Below are 22185 nucleotides of genomic sequence, written 5' to 3'. Positions count from 1 at the left end.
AACAAACAAAACCATCCTTGCCTCCTTGCCCAGAGTCTCCAATTAGGGTTCTACGCCTCTATAGAAAGCATCCCCTGCCTATGGGCTTTTTTGCAAAGTCGAGGGGTCAAGGTCGGGGGCCCCCAAGACGTGACGAAAATGCTGCTCTACTAACCTTGACTGGTCAGAAGACCCCAGCTAGCCTTTCGCTTGGAAGGACATTGCTCCCCGCTCTCTAGCCTTCTCTTGGGGAGCATCTGCTGAGCGTCGCTCCCGCGCTCCCGGGGCTGGATGTCTGCGGACATGCCGGGACTCGCGGTCCTCCCAGCTGCGTACTGGGCGCATTGGGGGGCAAGCTCGACTGGGCGCAAGGAGCCCAGGGATCCCCTTTCCCCGTCCCTGCCCCACCTCCCGGTATGTAGGTTACACAAAAGAGCCTGTGTGCTTACACCACGCACCACAAGGCCACTAGTGGCACAGAATGAGGCCCGGGACCACTTGAGGCCGGGCTAGTGGGTGCGGGACGGGGGATGGGCGAGCAAGCATTGCACCAGCATCGGCTATTTTTAAAAGCAGGGACTCAGCTGAGGCTCGGCGGGAGAAGGGCTGAACCACTGACACGAGATGGATTTTCTTGCGGGGGTGGGGGTGGGGGGGATGGAGGAGGAGGTGGTGGAAGGAGGGAGGAAAGGACAGAAGAGGAACGTCTGAGGAAAGAGACCTGGACTCCAAGGCAGGAAGGATGAGGGTCAAGTCCTGCTTCTGATGTACGTTAGCCAAGGACAACTGTGGGCAAGGCACTCACCCTTCTCAAGTTTCTAACGTGCTGTGCGACCCTTTTAAGTCACATACACTTCCCAGGTGATGTGATCTGGGTAAGACACTCATCCAAGTGCTGTGTGACCCTGGGCCAATCATTGTACTCACAGTGCCCCGGGGCAAAGCCGCTCACTCTTCTCAGTGTCCCAGGTGCTGTGTGACCCTATAAAATTACATACCCTCTGGGTGTCATCTAAGTGTTGCATGTCCCTGAACAAGGCATAACTTCTCAGTACAATCTAGGTGCAACTTTCAGAAAAGTAAGAGAACTGCAAAGGTAAAAGTTTCCTCCAATGAAATCACAGCTTTGAATTAAAAATATTGGGGGTGCAGGGCGTCCAGACAGCTCAGTGGATAGAGAGCCAGGCCTGGAGACAGGAGGTCCTGGGTTCAAATTTAGCTAGCTTCAGACACTTCCTAACCCTGTGACCCTGGGCAAGCCATTTAACCCCCATTTCCCAGCTCTTCCTGCTCTTCTACCTTGAAACCAATACATAGTATTGATTCTAAGACAGAAGGTAAGGCTTAAAAATAAATAAACACTAAAAATTATAAATGGCTTTTGTGTGGCTTTCCTGCATTTAAATGTTATTTTTTTTTAAAATAAATGTTTTTGGAATTGAAGTTTGTTCTTTGTTTTGCTTTGCTTTTAACCAGAGCAAGACTGATGGAAATTTGATATATATCTATATCTATATGAGTGTATGTATAGATATATAGAGATATAGATATAGCTGTGTCTCAATGATCAGACACCCTGGGCCAAAAAAAAAAAAAAAAAATCTCAGCCCAGGAGAGCAAGAAACTATTTTAACTCTTCTTCCTCATGTTCATTAAATAAGCACGCTATATAGGTGAGGTCAGCTGGCCAGCTCTAGTCGTCAACCAGTAAGAACCTTATTTTAGAATTGGTTCCAGTCCAAATTCACAGCCTTCTTACTGATGTGCTGGTGGGTCACGGTGGTCCAGTTCCTATGCCAGAGATAAAAATTGCAGAATGAACATGTGTTTCAATTCTGTGCCACGTATGTGGTTATTTTGGTAGGTCATTTCAACACCTTAAAGAAGAACGCTGTCAATTTAGGTGCAGCTGGGCCACACACTTTTAAAAAGCCAGGAAAAAATCTTAATAAGGGCAGGGGAAACCTCTGAGACACATGTGATAGTTACTACTTGCTGGTATGTAAAGCTTGAACAAGATACATGATCTGTGTCTGAGTCAAGAGCTGTGACTGATCCCGGATATTACACCCTGGATTAACTGGGCTGGTGATCTTATTACAATAGTGACTTATTTGGGATGTGTTTTGATGGAAAAAGGATATAGGAGTGGAGGAGGACTTGGCAGAACTCTCATGTATTCTGCTATCTATTATTATTAATACTCCGAGGGCTTTATCCACCCTTGGGTGATATATACTGATCAAAACAAGGTCTTGGGAGTGGTGCTTTCGAGTACCAAGTTTGGGGAGAAATAAAATAACCTTTGGGAAGTAAAATTCTTTCTCCTATACCTAATTTTTTTTTTTGATGTGGGAGTAGATCAGGACTTGTGATTCCATCAGTATGAAGAAATCGTGGTGTGGAAACTCCTTCGATTGACACAGAGACACAACTAATACATTCGTGGGAAGTTTCGTGGGAAGGCTGAGAGGCTCAGTGATTTGTCCAGGGTCACATAGCTAGAAAGCGAAGGGCAAAACTTGAATTTCCCTCTTGAATCCAAGACTAACTGGAGTTCATTACATATAGGATAATAAATTTAAAGCTGGAAAGCACTTTAAAAATCTTTAGGTTTTCAAACCCCTGTACCATACAGATGAAGAAATTGAGACTGAAGGAAGTTAAGTGATTTAGCCTGAGTCTTACAATTTACTAATTGTCTAAGGCAGGATTAGAACTCAGGTTTTCCTGAGTACAAATCCAGCACCATAGATACATATTTCAACACTTCCTCTTTCCTTTGAAATTACACTGTAAATATTCTCTATCAATTCAGATCAATTTCATTAGATTAAATTTCTTGATTCAACTTGACAGAAATGTATCATATGCCATGTTGTTTACTTCTCTAGTTCATCAAAAGGACTTTCCAGTGAACGCCAAGGATGTGATTCCTCATCTTGCCTGAGAAAGCACCCTGGATCAGTGGTGTCGAACTCTTCCATAAGCCATAGGTAAGGATCCCTCCAGACACATATTGATTTAGAAAACCACACATTAACATCATCTATGTTTTACTGTATTTTTATTATTTTATTAAGTATTTTCCAATTACATTTTAATCTGGTTTGGGCTGCACTGGGCAGTGTTGTGGGACATCTCCACTTTGGAGAATACGTGTGCTAGCCATAGATCAGAATAACAGATGTTGCTCCCTACAGTGTTATGGAAGAGCCTAGTTTCCTGTTCTTCTCTGGACAGGGCCAACTTCATCCAAGGAAACTCAAGTGGTTTCCTCAGATATTATTAATCCCAGCTAGTCTCTACAAAGGGTGATATAGAATATATTAAAAAAATCAATGTAAAAAGTAGCAGTTGTCTTGGACATGTAACTGTGATTGGACTGCACCTGTGTAGGCCTTTTTCTTCCCCTTCTATGGGCCTCTCCTTCTTCCTTGCCCCATTCTTAAAAGTTTCTGGGATCCCCCTAGCCCCAAGAGATCTCCCAATCTAGTCAGGCTCTTTTTATTTATTTTAAATTCTTTCTTTTTTTAAAACCCTTACCTTCTGTCTTAGAATCAATACTGTATATTGGTTCTAAGGCAGAAGAGTGGTAAAGGCTAGGCAATGGGGGTTAAGTGACTTGCCCAGGGTCACATAGCTAGGAAATATCTGAGGTCAAATTTGAACCCAGGACCTCCCCTGTCTCTGGGCCTGGCTCTCAATTCACTGAGCCACCCAGCTGCCTCCAGGGTCTTTTTAGACTGAGTGAAAACTATATCTCCCAGCAGGTCACGCAGCCCATCAGGGATACAGGGAGAAAGCCACAGCTTGGGAAATAAAGGTCATCTACATTTGCCCCTTTCTATTGATTATAACTTCCAGTTAGGGCATCTAGCTCAAATCCACAGGGGAGAATAAAGTATCTATTGAGAAGAATGACACATTAAATGTTAGTTTGGTCTTTTCAGTTTTTTATAATGAAGACAACCTGGAATTTTGTTAACACGTACTTCTGCTGCATTTTTTAATTAAAAAATCCAGGTCATCCTCTTTCTACTAATATTGGGCCAATTCTTGTTCTCTAGATAATTCCTGCCTATTATTTCCATTCTTGTTATGCTGTGGAACTGGTTTATTGTTGGTTTTTCTCTCTCTTTTTTAGTTCTTTCTTTTACAAAAGATAACTCTTTGGGGAAGGTAGGGCTACATTTTAGAAACTATGGTGATGTAAAAACAAAAAATAATAAAACAATAAAACATTCTAGTGAGGCACTCTCTTACTTTTCTTGGCTACAAGCTAAACAAATGCCCATTGTGCCCACTGGAAAGAGGTACATTCCTTTAGGGATACTTCTCCACCCCCAAAACGAAAGGTTCTGCTTTGACCAGATGTCTAGTGTAATCATATGTGAATAGTATACACACATATATAAACATACCTGCTAAGAAACAGAAAAAAAAACTTCGGAATTCTTTCAGGGGCTAAATAAAACTGTAGAAGCAAGAAGCAATGGATTTAATGTAATTTCTCAAGTCTTTCAGAAAGCCAATCACGAAATTCCATGCCCAAGTAATTTTAAAAACACTTAACCCCTCCAACAGGGAAGAGATCAAAGGCTAGAAACGATGAGTTCTCAGAAGAATTGCAAACTATAAACAACCATATGAAAGATTGCTCCAGATCATTAATAATAAGTGAAATGCACGGAACAGCTGTAGTTTTACCACACACCCAACAAATTGACAAATACGAAAACAGATGGGAAGAGTCAATGTTGGAGGGGGCTATTGGCATGCTGATGCACTGTCAGTAGAAGAATGAATAGGTCCAACTATTCTGGAAAGCTATTTTATTTTATTAAACAATATTTAATTGTAAGAATAAAGTGACTAAAATGTCCATATCCTTTGACCCAGAAGACTCATTTTTAGGCATTAAACCCAGAAGAGGTCAAGTGAAAAAAGAAAGATTCCACATACACCAAATTACTTGTATTAGCAAAGAACTTTGTGTGAGCAAAGAACTGGAAACAAAGCATATGGTCATTGATTGGAGTGAGACAAATTGGGGGATGTATATATAATGGAACACTACTGTGAGATCAAAGAATGTAATGAAGCTTTGTCCAATAACAAGAAGTCAAGTGGATTGGGATAAATTGCACGATAGCCCTCATGAGCTTCTTTCTACAGAAAAGGTGGCTAATAAACCCAGGTGTGGAAAAATGCAAAGTAATAGTCCCATGAGAAGATCATCTGAATTTCTAGTTTCTAAATGGAGGTATTATGACTCAGAAAAATTGTGATTTGGGAAGCAGAATAAAGCAAAAACATCTAATTGAGGTGCTGCTCTGCCTGGGATTTCAGTGGTCCAGAAGAATTTCCTCTGCTTATACAGATGGACACCTTTTCAAGCAACTTGTAGACTAGAAAAAAATACCAAGAGAAGTTAAGTTACATGCCTAGGGTGACACATGGAGTAAATGTCAGAACTTAGACGTTCCTGGCTCCAAGCACTCCCTTTACTACTCCAGATTACTTCTCTCTGGCCAGAAAGGCTAGCAAAATTCTCATTTTTGTCACAAGTTCCACTTCATGAGAACATATAAGTTCATCAATCTAGAGCAGGAAAGGACCTCAAAGACCATTTAATTGCCCCTACCCCCATTCTACAGATAAGAAACTAAGGCCCAAGGGTGTTTCAGTGACTTGCTCATGGTCAAATTGATAACAGGTAAGTTTTGTCATATTGTCAATCAAATTTGTGCAAGGGCAGCTAGGTGGCTAAGTAGACAGAAAGCCACCTGGGTTCAAATCTAGCCTCAGATATTTCCTAGCTATGTGATCTTAGTCAAGTCATTTGACCGCAATTGTCTGTCCTTCCATCATTCTTGCTTGGACTCAGACATGGCTACCTGAATCAATTGCCTTGGTGTTGGAGATGGCAGAAGGTGGGTGGAGTCTAGGACCAGAATTAACACTGTACACACAGGCACCTTGATTATGAGGAAAGCAGAGATTAACTCTTGCCTCAAAGTCATTTACCTCTTATATAAAGGTTGCTTGGAAACCTATAGTGACATATGGTAGCCCATGACATTATTTTTACTTGTCCTCAATTTTGTATTTAATGAAAGGCCACAAATATCTGGTAAATGGAAAATACATATATGATGATAATAAATATAATTCTATTTTTATATGACAGCTATTGAAATAAAGTAATACATAGAGCCAGAAGGGACCTCAAAGGCCATCTAGTCCAATCCTCCCATTTTACAGATAAGGAAAGTGAGGCTTAAGAGAGTTAGATAGACTTGCCTAAGGTAACACAAGTCAAGTCTTGTTCTTGTTCTTCTGGACTACTCTGTTTAACTTACTAGTAGGCACTCGGGAGCTATAAGTAAAAATCAATATTATAAAACTGATTCATAAAATCTTTAGGTAATTTTAAACTTTACTAAGACCAGTAATAGATGTGAAAGAAATGAACATTGGCATCTAAAAGGAAATTTATTCAAGTTTGAGACAACTGTTATTATGCAAATTGTACCTCATTTATTCTGATTTTGAATTCTGTAACAAAAAAATAACTATTGCAGATGAGAAATCTGTGTCCTACCCATCGTTAGCAAAATAGATGGCCGTGCCAGCTGTGAGAAAAAAATCGATTTGCCTTTAAATGCCAGATGCTTTCTTCTTTGCATAAAAAAGGTGTTAAAGTCTAAAATTTTTAAACTGTATAAATGAGATAAAAAACTTTATAGGAACAATATCATGCTATAAGAAAGAAGAGTTGAAAAATCTTGGTTTTGAATTTCTCAAACTTTCTGAACAAAAAGTTTGTTAATATAAATAGCATGAGTAATCTTACTCATAAGAAAAATGTCTTCGTTTTGAAATGTTCCTTCTTAAAAGATTTCTTGATTAATAAACTATGTACACTGTGGGACAGCTAGTGGCAAAGTGGAAAGAACACTGGGCCTGAAGTTAGAAAGACCTGAGTTCAAACCCAGTCTCAGATAATTACTAGTTGTATGACCCTGGGGAAGTCACTTTGCTCTGTTTGCCTCAGTTTCCTCATCTGTAAAATGAGCTGAAAAGGAAATGGCAAACCACTCCAGTGTCCTCATCAAGAAAACCTGAAAAAGAGTCATGAAGATTTGGACACAACTGAAACAACTGAACAAAAACAACAACAACGGAACCATAGGATTTGATTCATCATGATTAATGCTAGAAGGGACCACAGAAGTCATTAAGTCAGCCACCTCAAATTTCATAGCCAGGGAACTTAGGCTGCAGAGGATTTGATTTACCCAAAGGCTACAAAGATACTAAGTAAAAGAATTGAGATTTAAAATCTAAGTCTTCTGACTTTAAAATTATGTCTGAGAGTTCCCCCCAAATTTGTGAGCTTACACTTCTCATTTGGGAAATTTCATTGTGAAAATTGCAAAACAAAGATCTGCCAAGACCCCATGAGACCAGGCCAGAAGCTGCTATAGCAAAGGTTAGGTAAATAGCTTCTGACTTTGTGACAATTTTTATTGAGATCATATAATAGGATCTCCCTCAATTTCCCTCCTTTCCTCCTCAAAATTTCTTAGTTTCATCAATCAACTAGAATTTATTAACCATTTATTATGTGCTAGCCTTGGGGATACAAATACAAAAATGAGAAAATCCCTTCCCTTCAAGGAACTTATATTCTCCCAGATTCTCTCCTCCTTCCTTACTGTCTCTGAAGATGTCTCATAACTCTTTTTAACTTGTGCGTACATACCTGATCTCATAAACTCCTATTTCCTCCAGAACCATGTTCCAGCCAGCCTTTCCTCTACTCCCACTTTGCCTTCCATCTCTTTCTTTCCAATGATTCTTTCCTACCTGAATACAAACATTCAGATCTTCCCTTGATTCTTGTATTCCATCCAGTTACCATACCATCATCTTCCTGCTCTCCAAAGTTCTTGAGTTGCCTATGCTGGATGCCTTCACTTTCTTATCATCCACCCTCTCTCCTCAACATCTTGCAGTATAGATTCTACCACTATCAGTGCACTGAAATTTTTCTCTTAGAGGTCACCAGTGACTTCATAACTGCTCGATCCACTGGCTTTTATTCTGTCCTCATATATTTTGTCCTCTCTACATCTTTTGACACTCTTGAGCATTCCCCTTTCTTTTGGTTAATCTCACCTCCTTTAGCTTCACAGACATCACATTTTCCTGTTTTGACACTCTTGAGCATCCCCCCTCTCTCTCCTCCTTTAGCTTCATAGACTTCACATTCTCCTGTTTCCTACCTCCAACTTTTCCTTTTTGTCTCTTTTACTATCTCCTTATCCTCTTTCTGATTATTTATGGTGGATATTATCTCCAAAATTCTGTCCTTGGTCCTCCTATTCTTTCCCTATACTCTTTCCTTCTGCAAGTACCTTCACTCCCTATTCTTCAACTATTAACTCTATCCAAATGAGTACCAAATCATTATTTTTCAACCTTGACTGATCCTTTCCATGAAATGTCCCCCATTCAGAATGCAGTCCCTCTTCACAGCTATCTCTTAGAATCTTCAAGATTTTTAAGATTTAGCTCAAATGCCACCTTCTACAACAGGCCTTTCCTTAGTCCTGTGATTGCTAATGCCTTTCTCCTCCTACCAAAAAAATGGCTTTCTTAATCATTTTGTATATACAGTCATGCTGTGTCTTCTGACAGAATGTAAAGTGTTTCAGAACAGTGAAAATTCTCTATTATTAATTAAATCACAGGTCTAATTTCTACCTACCACCCAAATTCCCATATTTGAAACTTTGTCATCTTCACTGTCTATTCTCTGTTCTTCACCTCTTCTGTCCAATTGATTCTAAACCTTTCTTGCAACTGCCACCATCTGTCTAGTTTCACTTCCATCCCATCATTACTAACTGTCTGGACAACTGCAATGAGGCTTTGGAAAATCTTTCTGTTTCTATTTCTTATCTTCTCCAAATTACCTTTTTAGGTCACTGTGGCACTGATCTTTTTATGCAGAACTGACCATGTCACTGCTTGCTACTGCCTCCTGATAAAAGTTCGCACTAGTCCACCATCCCACAATTTGGTATCACACTGCCTTTTCAGCCTTTTCTAATATTATTCCTGTCCATATAAGTTAAAGTCCATCCAAAATAAATTACTTACTGTTTTCCAGTCCATGAGTTGGCATAACTGTTCTTCCATCAATGCTGATCCTCCTGAACCTAACCTTTCCACTTCTAGCACCAAGGTGGATGTCCATAAGATGACATGGCCAGAAGACATCATTGGCTATTGGACCAGCTTTCTCATGATGAACCTTTCTCCTGATTACTAGTCTAGACCTTAAATACCATCCCATCTCTGGAAGCAAAGTCTCACTAGCTTCATAGCATCTGCCACAGCTTACAGTTTACTAGTATAGACTTCAAGAATCCACAGATGGAGCAGTGAGGTGGTACAATAGTACAATGGATAGAGGCCTGGAATCAGGAAAACCTGAGTTCAGATCTGGTCTCAGACACTAGTTGCCCTTAGACACGAGCTGGGTGATCCTGGGCACCTCAGTTGAATCCCTTTTTCCTTCTGTTTCCTCAACTGTAAAATGAGGACAAATAATGGCACTCCCTTCCTAGGGTGGTGAGGATCAAATGAGATCATATATATGTAAAGCTCTTAACACAGTGCCTGGCACATAGTAGGCTCTTGTTTGTTTTCCCCCTCCTCCCAGGCTTACCTTTACACCATGAAAAGTCATCATAGTAGGACCCAGCAGAGACAAGTGTTGGACAAGAAATATTTGTAGTGCTCTAAAAGATTTCTGTTGATCCACAAAGTGTTCTATTTACAAGCATTGCCCACCAAAACCATATTTTCTAAACTTGTGGGTTATATTTTCTTAAATACATCATCTATTTCAGTTAATGGTTTTGATGTGTTTAGGAAACATAGGAATAGTAACAGACCACAAGGAAAATCAGTACAACCACCTTTCTTACTAAAATTCTGAGAGGCTGTTTCCCAGATTATTTTGCAGCTAATAGAGCATAAGTCTCACCACCAAAATTTTGCATTGTGTTTGTCAATACCATTAATCTTGAAGTATATCAATCGTGAAGATTGACAAAGCAAGGAATTCAGAATATATCCATGTTCTCCCCCAAAAGTTTTGGAACATTTTAATGAGATCAGTCATTGAGATTTCCCAATACATAAGTAGATAAATTCATAGAGTCAATGAAAAAAATGACTTTCAAAACCTTTTCCCAGCTCTATTGATGGCACTGCCATTCTCCCAGCCATCCTGCCTGGAGTCCTTGATTTTTCTCTTTCTTCACCTGCCACATTCCATCAGTTGTCAATCTTATCTCTAAAATGGTTTTTCAGGGAGCAGCTGGGTAGCTCAAGTGGATTGAGAGTCAGGCCTAGAGACAGGAGGCCCTGGGTTCAAATCCGGCCTCAGACACTTCCCAGCTGTGTGATCCTGGGCAAGTCACTTGACCCCCATTGCCCACCCTTACCACTCTTCCACCAAGGAGCCAATACACAGAAGTTAAGGGTTTAAAAATTTTTTTTTAATTTAAAAAGAATGGCTTTTCATATCTATCTACCTCCTTCTCTCTATTCACATTGCCTCCACTCTAGTTCACTCCCTCTTCTCACCAAGATTATTCTAATAGTCTTTTTAGACAATCTGTCCCTGGTTTCCATCTTTCTAGCCCTACCTTATGCATTCAGCTACCACAGTAATCATATCTCATGCACCATTTCCCTTTTCTTCTCAAATACCTTTATTTGTTTCTTAGGATACAATATATGTGCTTAATCTGGCATTTAAAGTTTCCTACAGTCGTTAGCCTTATTTCACATAAATCCTTTTCATGGACTCTGGGCTTGTCATTATTATTATCCCATTTTGTTGTTCTCTTGATAGCAGCCATGCAGGCTGGCCCCGTTTCTCCCCTGATCTCTGTCTTTAACAGTCTTTCCTTATTACCTGTCCCTTCGTAGGGCATTTCCCTTGTTGGTTCCCTGGGTCAGCAACACCTCTCCTAAATGGAATGAAGTCCTTGCTGCCCCACAGTAGACAACCCCCAATTCAATAAGGGTTCCAATTAAACAAGATGTTAGCACACAGAAGTTTTCATATCTGCAGAGGATTTACTTTATATGCAATCCAGAAGATCCTGGAAGTCATGAGGATCCAGTGGAGTTCACTGAGTGGAGGAGGAAAAGATGGGAAGGGTCAGCATGATCAGATTCACCATCTTCCTCCTAAAGAAGTTCTGCCTACAGAGTCCTACGGAAATAGAATTTGTCCTCCATGTTTAATTCTTCTTTGTCTCTGCATTAGAAACTATTCTATATGAATGATGTTTGGTGCCAGATCCTTCTGTCAGGGTTAATTCTTCATTTTATAGATGGAGCCTGCACTGCTGAATATTTGTTACTATTTATTTATTTTTCTTTTTAACCAGAGATATGATTATTTTTTCTCTACTGTATAATATGTGCTTATGGAATAATTGAACAAATCTCCCTTTTCCCCCTTCCAATCATCAAACATTTATTAGGTACCTTCTGTATAAGAGGCACTATACTTGCTCTGAGGATATAAATCAAGAAATTAAGCAATACTTGCCCTCAAGGAGCTTACTCTGTATGCCTGTGTGCATGTGTGTATGAGTGTGTTGAGGAGTGATCATGACATAGTGTTATGTGGTGAAAGTGTACTCTAGGAATCGAGAAGTATTATTCTGTCTTTGCCACGAGTTAGCTCTATGACCTTATCAAGCTGACTTCCTATAAGCATCTATTATTTCTTTACCTACAAAATGACAGGGTCGTGTTTGTTCAGGAGTTACTAACCCAAGTCCAGGAACTTGCTTTTGAAAAAATATTTTGATAGCTATATCTCAATATATGATTGATTTCATTTATAACCTAAGTATTTTATTTTATGCATTTAAAAACATTGTTCTGGGAAGAGGTCCACAGGCTTTATTTACAAGATTGCTAAAGGCATATATGATACAGAAACGGTTAAGAATCACCCCTGAATTTGATGATCTCTAAACAACCCTATGTCACTTCTTTAAAATATATGTACATATATATATATATTTTAATAACATTCCACTCCTTCTCTCTGTCCCTCCCCATTTGAAAAATTTTAAATTCCTCATAACAAATACATGCAAAAAAAGTTTAGCAAAAACAAATTCCCATTTTTGACCATGTCCAAAAATGAATGTCTCATTCTGGATTTTAAAACCATCACCTCTCTATCAGGAGGTGTGTGTCTTGATTCATGTCCAATCCTCCAGGCTTATAGTTTTATCAGTCCTTAGGGTTCTAAAGTCTTTAAAATGTTTTTTTCTACAATGTCATTGTATAAATTGTTCTCTTAGTTTTGTTCACTTAAGTCTGAATCAGATCTTGAAGTCTGTGATACACTCTCTCATCAGTACTTACCCAATCTTACAGTTTCACTCAAAATATAGCTAGTTTTGACCACTGTGCAAAGAAGGGCAATACATTAAGGTCACTTTGCATCATTCACATAGAAATAAATATTAATAGCAAGGCCAGAGGTAAAGAAGGAAATAAGAAATACAGAGATAGCCTGAGTAGTTAACATTTGGCTAGTACCTGCGGCGCCTCTCTCTCTCTCTCTCTCTCTCTCTCTCTCTCTCTCTCTCTCTCTCTCTCTCTCTCTCTCTCTCTCTCCCCCCTTCCAGTTCCTTTTTCTCCCTTGCCCTTGTCACACACACATACCCATCCATCTCTACTAAGTACTCAGCATGACAATTAAAAGAAGGTCACAGATTCATACCTAGGATAAAGGCCTAGTGTGTCCTTTCCAAAGACAACAGCTGCTAGGAAAAAATTCAGCTCACACCATGAACAACGACTTAATGTAATAATAATCTTCCGTAGAAAACTGTCCCTCCCTAGGGCCCCAGACACAAATAGTTTTTATCACCACTGACTCTATGGTAGGCAGCAGATGATGAGATTGTTTTGAATGTTGATATTGTTCTTGAATGATAGGGCAAAATTTTTGATCACTGAAGCTTAGTCCTGCTATAATAAAAAACTGACAGGAATGCATTGTGAGAACAAAAATCCAAGGAAGTTAGAGGCTTCTTGTATGCTAACTGCAACTCAGATTTGTCTAAGAGAACACTAATAGATTCCATTGGCAAATCCACTGGTTTCCCTCCAGATGACTTGACACAATCTCACAGCTTCTAGGGAAAGTTTCATCAAGTCTGAACCATTCTGCTGCTGCTCTCTGAGTCACTTCTATCTTTTACCTCTTAGATTTCATATTTTCTTCTTTATAGAATCTCAGGGTTGAAAGAGACCATAGAGTTCATCTAAATCCAGCCCATTCCTCAGAAGGAGTAACTTTTACAATATCCCAATGTCCAGTGCTTGAAAACTTTCTACCTCTTGACATAGTCTATTATGTCCTTATACAGCTTCAATTGTTATAAAAAAGCAACACGTATTTATATGTGTAAAGATAAAAGGCTCCATTTGATTATCTTATCCCACTTTAAAGTGAAGCAAGATAACCAGTGGAGTAATCTTTGTGAGTCAAGCATACTTCTTGGTTGAATTACTCATAACTGACTGTGAATAGGGCCTGTAAACCTCCTTGAATGAATCAAAGCTACTGGTAAAAATGAAGTCAGACCCTGAGAAATTTGTAAATAAAGTAGAAACCATCTCAGAATCAAGTAGACATCCAAAGGCCTAGTAGTGGAGAGAAAGGACTAAGAGAGTTAGTCACTGAAAATTGATTTAGGAACCAGCAGCTCCGGGCAACTAGCAAAAGGACAAAGAGAAGACAAAGACAAAAAGACAAAGGGGAGACCAAAATGTGGCTGAGATACTGAAGAGAGCCATTATCTCCAAAAGCATCTCAGAGCAAAAGACCTGGGCTAATGATGCCAGTTGTGTGCCTACCTATTTAAGGAGTGAGGGAAATCCTAATAAAAGGTCTTTTCATCCCAACTACCCCTCCTGTTCCTGTTGATCAACAAATATAATATAAATCTGTATTTTTTTTTTTACTTAAAACATTCCTGGCAACCTGAATTTTGCATCAACTAAAAAAAAAGGCCAAAGCTTAATTAGAGCTGGATATAAATGTAAAAATTCAGGAAGAAAACTCAACTTTTGTCTAAATGTTAGGAATTTTCTTTACTAGGACCAAGATTATTATAACCGAACTCATAAATTTCCATCTAAAGCCACAAAGAAAAGAACCACACGGAACATTAGGGGCTATTATATTGCTCCTCAGCTTATTATTCTCACAAGGTGTCACATGTAAAACACAATGCACTTTCCTCAAAACAACTTTGTGAAATGGATCATTCAAGCAATTGTAATCACAACTTCATAGATGAGAAAACTTGGGCAAGAGAAATAAATGATTTTTTCCATGGCAAAATAGATAGTAAATGGTCTGGCCAACCCTGATCTAGCTATAAAGCCATGATTTAAGTCCAAGTCTCCTGGTTACAAGTTCATTATTGTTTTCACTACACCACATTGCCTATTAGAAAGCTTTTCCTTTTATAAAGAGCCCAAATCGGGGGCAGCTGGGTAGCTCAGTGGATTGAGAGTCACACCTAGAGATGGGAGGTCCTAGGTTCAAATCCCGCCTCAGACACTTCCTAGCTGTGTGACCCTGGGCAAGTCACTTGACCCCCATTGCCCACCCTTACCAATCTTCCACCAAGGAGCCAATACACAGAAGTTAAGGGTTAAAAAACAAACAAACAAATAAAGAGCCCAAATCTTCCTCTTTACAAAATCCTTTACAATTCCTATTTCATTTCCACAACCCTTCCCTACTTCGAAAGTTTGAAGACTAGTATCTTTCTCCCCATCTTCTCTTGTAGAGGATGTATATTACCAACTCCATCCATGTACACAGCCTTGTATCTAGTCTTCTTCTCATCTTTGATCACCATCTTCTGGATACTTTTCAGCTTGTCAATGTCCTTTCTTTGGCATGTTTCCCAGAACTAAACATGGATTAGTTCTTACAAGAATAGAGTGCAGTGAAACCATCACTTCTCTTGTTCTGCATTCTATACCTCTTAGTCCATACTAAGATTACATAAATTTTTTTGACTACCATGTCACAACTGACACTTATTGAGTACAAATCTAGCCTTGGACACTTACTAGCTCTGCCACCTTGAGAAAATCACTTAACCCTGTTTTGCTTCAGTTTCTTCATCTATCAAATAACCTGGAAAAGGAAATGGCAAATCACTCCAGAATCTTTGCCAAGAAAACTCAAATGGGATCACAAAGAGTTGGACACAACTGAAAAACAACTGAGCAACAAGAGAACTTATTTATATCGTCTTCCAAGTGATAGAATGCTGGATTTATAGTCAGGAAAAGTTGGGTTTAAAACCTGCTTTAGAATTTTTTTTTAAACCCTTAACTTATGTGTATTGGCTCCTTGGTGCTATGTGACTTGGGCAAATCACTAATCATTATCTGGATCTCAATTTCCTCATCTATAAAATGAGAGAGTTGAACGTGATATAGCCTTTGAAGTCTCTGCTAGATGTAAGCCTATGATTTCATACTATGCTAAAAAACACAGGTCTAAGGACCCTCTCTCCAAATTGATAATTGATGAATTAATGACTACCCTTTGAATCTGGCCATTCAATCTATCATGCTATTTGCTATAGTAGCCCATACCTCTCCATCTTGATCATAAGGATAGCTTAAGAGACTATCAAATACTCATAGTCAAATATGTGTTCTAACTAGAGTTTAGTACAGTGGGACTTTAATTTGCCACTCCACAGCACCATTTTTGGTTGCTGTGATTTTTTTTAGTATAATCCATTATTGTATTAACTTTTTTGGTTTACCTTGTTGAACTATTTATCCCAAATCAGCTTGTGGTTCAACTAGAATTGTCCCTCATGTTTCTATAGTTGGTTTTGGTTAGTTGAAGTATATTTCTATCCACATTAAGTTATCTTTTGCTAGATTTGGCCCATCTAATCTGTCATGAGCTTTTGGGATCCATTTTCAGTTACATGACATGTTAGCTACTTCACTCAAATGAATGTAATCTGAAATTTGATGAATATTTATATTCATCATCAAAGTTATTGGCTAAAAGGTGGAACAGAATTGGGCAGATAGCAGATCCCATGACATTCTGATAAATATATCCATCAAAGTTATCATCAATTATCATTCTCAAGCATCTTTCCCTCTTGTTTCCAGTCTTTCAATCAGCTCCACATGCCTCTCTCAAATAGTCAAGGGAATCCATGAAGTCACTGATTCAAGAGTTCAGTCCAGTGATGCAGATTGTAAGCCATTCATGCCTGCCCATCCTGTGTGACTCATCCATATGCTCTCATGAGTTGACCACACAAGATCCACCCAATATGATAGGGGTTTTCCTTGTAAGAGTACTATTTGACAACCCTGGATATCTTTTATTCCTCATTCTTGCCATGTCTTCCCTTTCTATCATCCAATTCCTCGATAATATATTTTTCTACTTTTCTGTGGATGTTCCTTATTGGTTTTATTTTGTAACCTGCTCGCATTACTAGGTACTTCTCCATTACCCTCTGTTTGATATTCATTTTAATTCTTTGAAAGTAGTTGTATTCCAAATCTCCCTACCATAAAGCACTACTAGAAGAAATGTTAGAATTAAAAATGCAAGTCTTTGCTTACATGGGAAATGTGAAGTCGTTTTGTAGTTTCTGAAAGCAATCCAGACTATTTTGCTCTTCTTATTCAACTCTTGTCCCCCATCTCATTGTCCATCTGTACTCCTTCTCCCAGATAATTATACGATTGGAAAAACTCTATAGAGTGTCCATCTAAATGCACATTGAATGTAACAATTATATTTTTATTCATCTCGTATCTTTCCATCTTATCTAGAAAAATATTGTGGTAGAGTTACAAAATGCCTTGGTGATATCTTATTCATGATATTATCTAATAACTCCCCCCCCCAAAATGAGGCTAACAAAAATTACTTGTTCTTAATGAACTCATGGCTTGACCCTAGTAATCTAATTGCTAATATCCCACCCTTTTAAAAACAAATGTTAGGGTTTTGTTGGAAATCAAAAATCAAGCTTACTCTCTTATTTTTTGAAGAATTCATCTTTTCCTCCTATTTTGAAAACTGGGATAAAATGTGTCTTTCTCTTGTTCTGTAGAACCTCTCCCATTGGCTGGGAGAAGGGAAAACTTTGTCCTACTTTTCCTGGGTTTCAATTCCATCTTGGTCATTTTGGGTCTATATTGAACTTCCCAGTATGAAGATAATTTTCCTTGCAATGAATAAATGGATGAATAAGTGAGGGACAAGGGACAGGAATTAGATTTGTAATTTCACTGGCATAGAGAACTCTTTGATAAGGAAACTCCTTCTACCAATACAGGTTAGTAGCTTCTCTGCAATTATAGTCTTAAAGAGAATTGCTCATAACCCTCAGAGATTCAGGGATTTGCTTAGGGATTCAGAAGAAAGTATGTGTCAGAGGTGAGACTTGCACCTGGATCTTCCTGGATCCAAGGCTAGATCTTTATCTACTAAGCTATACAGAACATGGCATTTATTAAGGGCCACTAGGAATACAGATGTAAATGTGAGATCGCTCCTGGCCTTAAGGAAATTACAGTTAATAATGAGTCACAGAAATGGTGAGTGGAAAAATAAATGGGGGTGGGTGGGTGGTCAAATCCTTTCTAGAAACAATGGTAGCCCTGGTTTGATTAGCCCCAGGACTAGAGCCCTCTCCACTACAGGTTGTCCAAGATAGATGGCACTTTTCCATTTTGGAAATTGAAAAGGTGGTATGGCAGCTAGAAAGACACCTGGATGGACAGAGGAAATAGAAGCAAAATAAAAATATTTTATTTAGTTTCTTGGATTTTCTTTTTTGATTCGAGTTCCATTTGTTGATTTCACTCAAATATATTCCTAACCTGTATGATACCTTAATCAATGAACAAGAAATAGGGAAGTATGAAAGAGAGGGAGGTTTTTTTTTGGGAAAAGATAATGAGTTAAGTTTTGGATGTGTTGAGTTTGAGATGTCTTTAAAACATCCAGCTTTAGATATTTAATAGTGAATTAATAATACAGGAATTAAAGCTCAAGGGAGAAAATGAAACTATTATGTAGATTTATAAGTCATCAGCCTAGAGATAGATGATAATTAAACTCATAATATTTGATTGAGGTCACAAGGAGAGAGGGTATGGAAAGGGAAGAATAAGAGGTCTAGGACAGAGCACTAAGTAATATCCATATTTAGGGAATATAATAGGGATGATGCAATCACCCATGGAGATGAAGGAAAACCAGGAGACATAGTAGTGTTATGAATACATAGGGAGGAGAGACTATTCATGGGGAAAGGACTGTCAACACTATCAAATACAGCAAATACACCAAGAAGGATGTGGACTGAAAAAAGACCATTAGGTTGTCAATTAAGGCCATTTAACAATTTTAGTTGAGTGAGGAGGCCTGAAACCCAATTACGAAGGATTAAGAAGTGATTGAAAAGAAAGAAAAAAGTGGAAGCAGTGAATATAGACAGCTTTTTTCTAGAAGTTTGGCCTCATTTTCCTCTTTTATAAAACAGGAGTACTAGTATCACTCCAATTCTAATTTAAACCTATAGTGTTTTTTTAAACAGAAAATTGCTTTAGAAAACTTTTAAAAACTGTTTAAATATACTTTATATGTGGCAAAGACAAGGAAAGAGTATTTCAGATAAGAATATTATGTTAATTATTATTCCACATATAGTATACATTAATATATTTTTCTTCCTAATAGAAATGGGAAGTGAGAATGAGCATCACATGATCATAGGACAGTGGGAAGAGCAATCTTCATTAAGTCAAGAGCACACGGTGCATGTTCGAGAGTAGTAGAAAATAAGTTTGAATATCAAACTCAAGTTAGTAAATATTTATTAAGCAAAGATTCTGTACAAGGCACGGTACTAAGTGGTTGGAGTAAAAAGTCAATCCAAATTGAATAATGGAGACAAGCAAAGGAGTTCAGATTTAATGTAATAAGAAACATGGAGGCACTCAAGAATTTTTTAGTAGGGGAACAGGTAGAAAGTAGACTTTACACAAGATAAATTGGGTTGGACGAATTGCAGTGAGAAAAGATTAAAGGAGATCATCTAGGGAATTATTTACATTAAGGCCGAAGTGAAATTCCAATTAATCAGTTTGGATATTGGTATAAGTAGACATCATTAATTTCTGGTACTGATTCTGAGATTTGCATCACCTGGGTCCTGAACTTTTTTGGGCAGTCTTTGAAGATATTTTTCTTGATTATAATGACAAATTGAAACATACCTCTGAACTTGGCTATGATTTTATTATAGGAAATTTTGGTGTTTCTATTTTTATTGACTACAAAACTTTCGAAATGGAGTATAAAATTATAATATTTAAATGCACTACATTTTATGGCCTACATATAGATTTGGAACTAGCTAAAGATGATATGGATTATTACAAATAGCATTTACTTAAAGCAAAAATGAGATGAGTTTATTGGAGGAACCATAGAAGGTTTTTGATTCAGGAAGTAACATGATGAAAGTGGCCTTTAAGGAAGATAATTTTGACAAGATGAATTATAGAAAGGGGAGATTAAAGTCAGGGTGGCTGGCTTAGAAACCATTTCCATTTATCTGAGTAGTTGGTAAAATTCCAACTAATCCAAATATTGATATAATCAAGTATCATCAATTTCAAATGTTGATTCTGAGATTTGCATTGCACTGGCATTGAAGTTTTCTGAGCAACTTTAGAAGATGGTTTTCTTTTCCATTTTAAAAAATATTAGAAAATATTCTTAAGGTAGTTATTAATCTATCAAACAGAAAATTGTGGCATGTTTCCATTTTATATTTGCTAGAAAAGCATTAAAATGCTGTGTATAAGGATTACAAAATTAGTTTACAACTTAGCAAGTGGTTTTGAGCTGGGTGAAGATGATTTCAGACATTAAAAATAACTAGGGGGCAGCTGGGTAGCTCAGTGGATTGAGAGTCAGGCCCAGAGATGGGAGGTCCTGGGTTCAAATTCAGCCTTAGACAATTCCCAGCTGTGTGACCGTGGGCAAGTCACTTGACCCCCATTGCCCACCCTTACCACTCTTCCACCTAAGAGCCAATACACAGAAGTTAAGGGTTTAAAAAAACAAAAACAAAAACAAAAACAAAAATAACTAGTTCACCCAAAGCAAGAAGTCATGAGTATTGAAATGAGAATCAAAATCTTATAGTTATATGATTAATGGAGAATCACCAGTCACTTGTGATTTACAAAAGAAAGACATTCATTTCAATTCTAGAGTCTGGCAACCAGTATCATGAAGAACTTGGTTAATGTGCCATTTAAGGATTGGTTGAAGAAACTAGAAATATTTATCCTGAAGAGCAGTCAAGGCAATGTAATGAGCTATTACACATGTGTGTGTAAACACACACATATACATATATGACACATGTATATGTGTATATGTGTGTATGCATATATATATAGAAATATATATTCAAGTATACCTCAGAGATATTATGGGACTGAACATTGCACTAAAGCAAGTTATATTAATTTTTTGGTTTCTCAGTGCATATAAGTTATATTTACATTAAGTGGTAGTCTATTAAGTGTGTATGTCTAAAAATTGTATAGACCTTAATTTAAAAATGTTTTGTTGCTAAGAAATGGTAGCCATTATCTGAGCCTTCAGTGAGTTCTCGAGAGCCTCAGTGTTAATGGCTGCTGACTGATTAGGGTGGTGGTTGCTGAAGTTTGGGCTGGCCAAGGCAATTTCTTTTTATTTTATTTTATTTGATTAAGAAAAATTTTCCATGGTTACATGATTCATGTTCTTTCCCTCCCCCTTCCTCTCACCCCCTTCCTGTAGCCAACAAACAGTTCTACTGGGTTTTGCATGTGTCATTGATCAAGACCTATTTCTGTATTATTGATAGTTTCACTAGGGTGATCATTTAGAGGAGTGATTCCCAAAGTGGGCGCTACCACCTCCTGGTGGGTGCTGCAGTGATCTAGGGAAGCGGTGATGGCTACAGGTGCATTTATCTTTCTTATTAATTGCTATTAAAATTATAAAATTAATTTCCAGGGGGCTAAGTAATATTTATTCTGGAAAGAGGGCAGTAGGCCAAAAAAGTTTGGGAATCACTAGTTTAGAGTCTACATCCCCCATCATACCCCTTCGAACCATATGTTTTTCTTCTGTGTTTCTATTCCCACAGTTCTTTTTCTGGATGTGGATAGTGTTCTTTCTCATATGTCCCTCAGAATTGTCCTGGATCATTGCATTACTGCTAGTAGAGAAGTCCATTACACACGATTTTACCACAGTGTATTGGTCTCTGTGTACAATGTTCTTCTGGCTCTGCTCCTTTCACTCTGCATCAATTCCTGGAGGTCTTTCCAGTTCACATGGAATTCCTCCAGTTCATTATTTCTTTTAGCACAATAATATTCCATCACACCAACAAAAGATACCACAATTTGTTTAGCCATTCCCCATTCAAAGGGCATCCCCTCATTTTCCAATTTTTTGCCACCACAAAAAGTGTGGCTATAAATATTTTTGTACATGCATTTTCCCTCATTGTCTCTTTGGAGTATTTTCCCTCATTATCTCTTATATCCAGAAGCAGTATGGCTGGATCAAAGGGTAGGCAGTCTTTTAAAGCCCTTTGGGCATAATTCCAAATTGCCTTCCAGAATGGTTGGATCAATTCAAAGATCACTGATCACAGATCACTATAACAGATATAATAATCAAGGAAAGGTTTGAAACATTGTGAGACTTGCCAGAATGTGACACAGAGACACAATATGAGCCCATGCATTGGAAAAATTGCACTGGTAAACTTGCTTGATGCAGGCTACAAAGTACAATAAAATCAACTGCAATAAAATGAGGCACACCTGTACATAACTTAGAAAATATTCATATAAAGCCCCTCCACTGGAATTCTTCAAGCTAAGGCCAGATATCTGTTAGAGATGTTGTTGAAGGAAATTTTCTGTTCTGGTATGGATTGGACTGGAGAGATGGCCCCTGAGGCTCCTTCCATTTCTGTG

The 22185-nt window shown here is 38.2% G+C and overlaps 1 protein-coding gene across 3 annotated transcripts in view; it reads right to left on the bottom strand.

Annotated features, from left to right (window-relative positions):
- The window catches only part of ASB5 (ankyrin repeat and SOCS box containing 5), a 77797-nt gene that overhangs the window by 40774 nt on the left and 14838 nt on the right, over positions 1 to 22185 (bottom strand). For 2 of the 3 annotated variants that reach the window (XM_044681533.1, XM_044681532.1), the window contains exon 2: positions 7867 to 7879. The exons of the other annotated variant lie outside the window; for it this stretch is intronic. In XM_044681533.1, coding sequence (XP_044537468.1) covers positions 7867 to 7879 — 13 coding nt within the window. The remainder of the gene's footprint in view (positions 1 to 7866; positions 7880 to 22185) is intronic. 3 annotated transcript variants of the gene reach the window in all.

The sequence above is a fragment of the Gracilinanus agilis genome, chromosome 6 (genome assembly GCF_016433145.1).
Source record: "Gracilinanus agilis isolate LMUSP501 chromosome 6, AgileGrace, whole genome shotgun sequence".
NCBI classification, from domain to species: domain Eukaryota; kingdom Metazoa; phylum Chordata; class Mammalia; order Didelphimorphia; family Didelphidae; genus Gracilinanus; species Gracilinanus agilis.
This window is presented reverse-complemented; position numbering and strand designations above follow the sequence as displayed.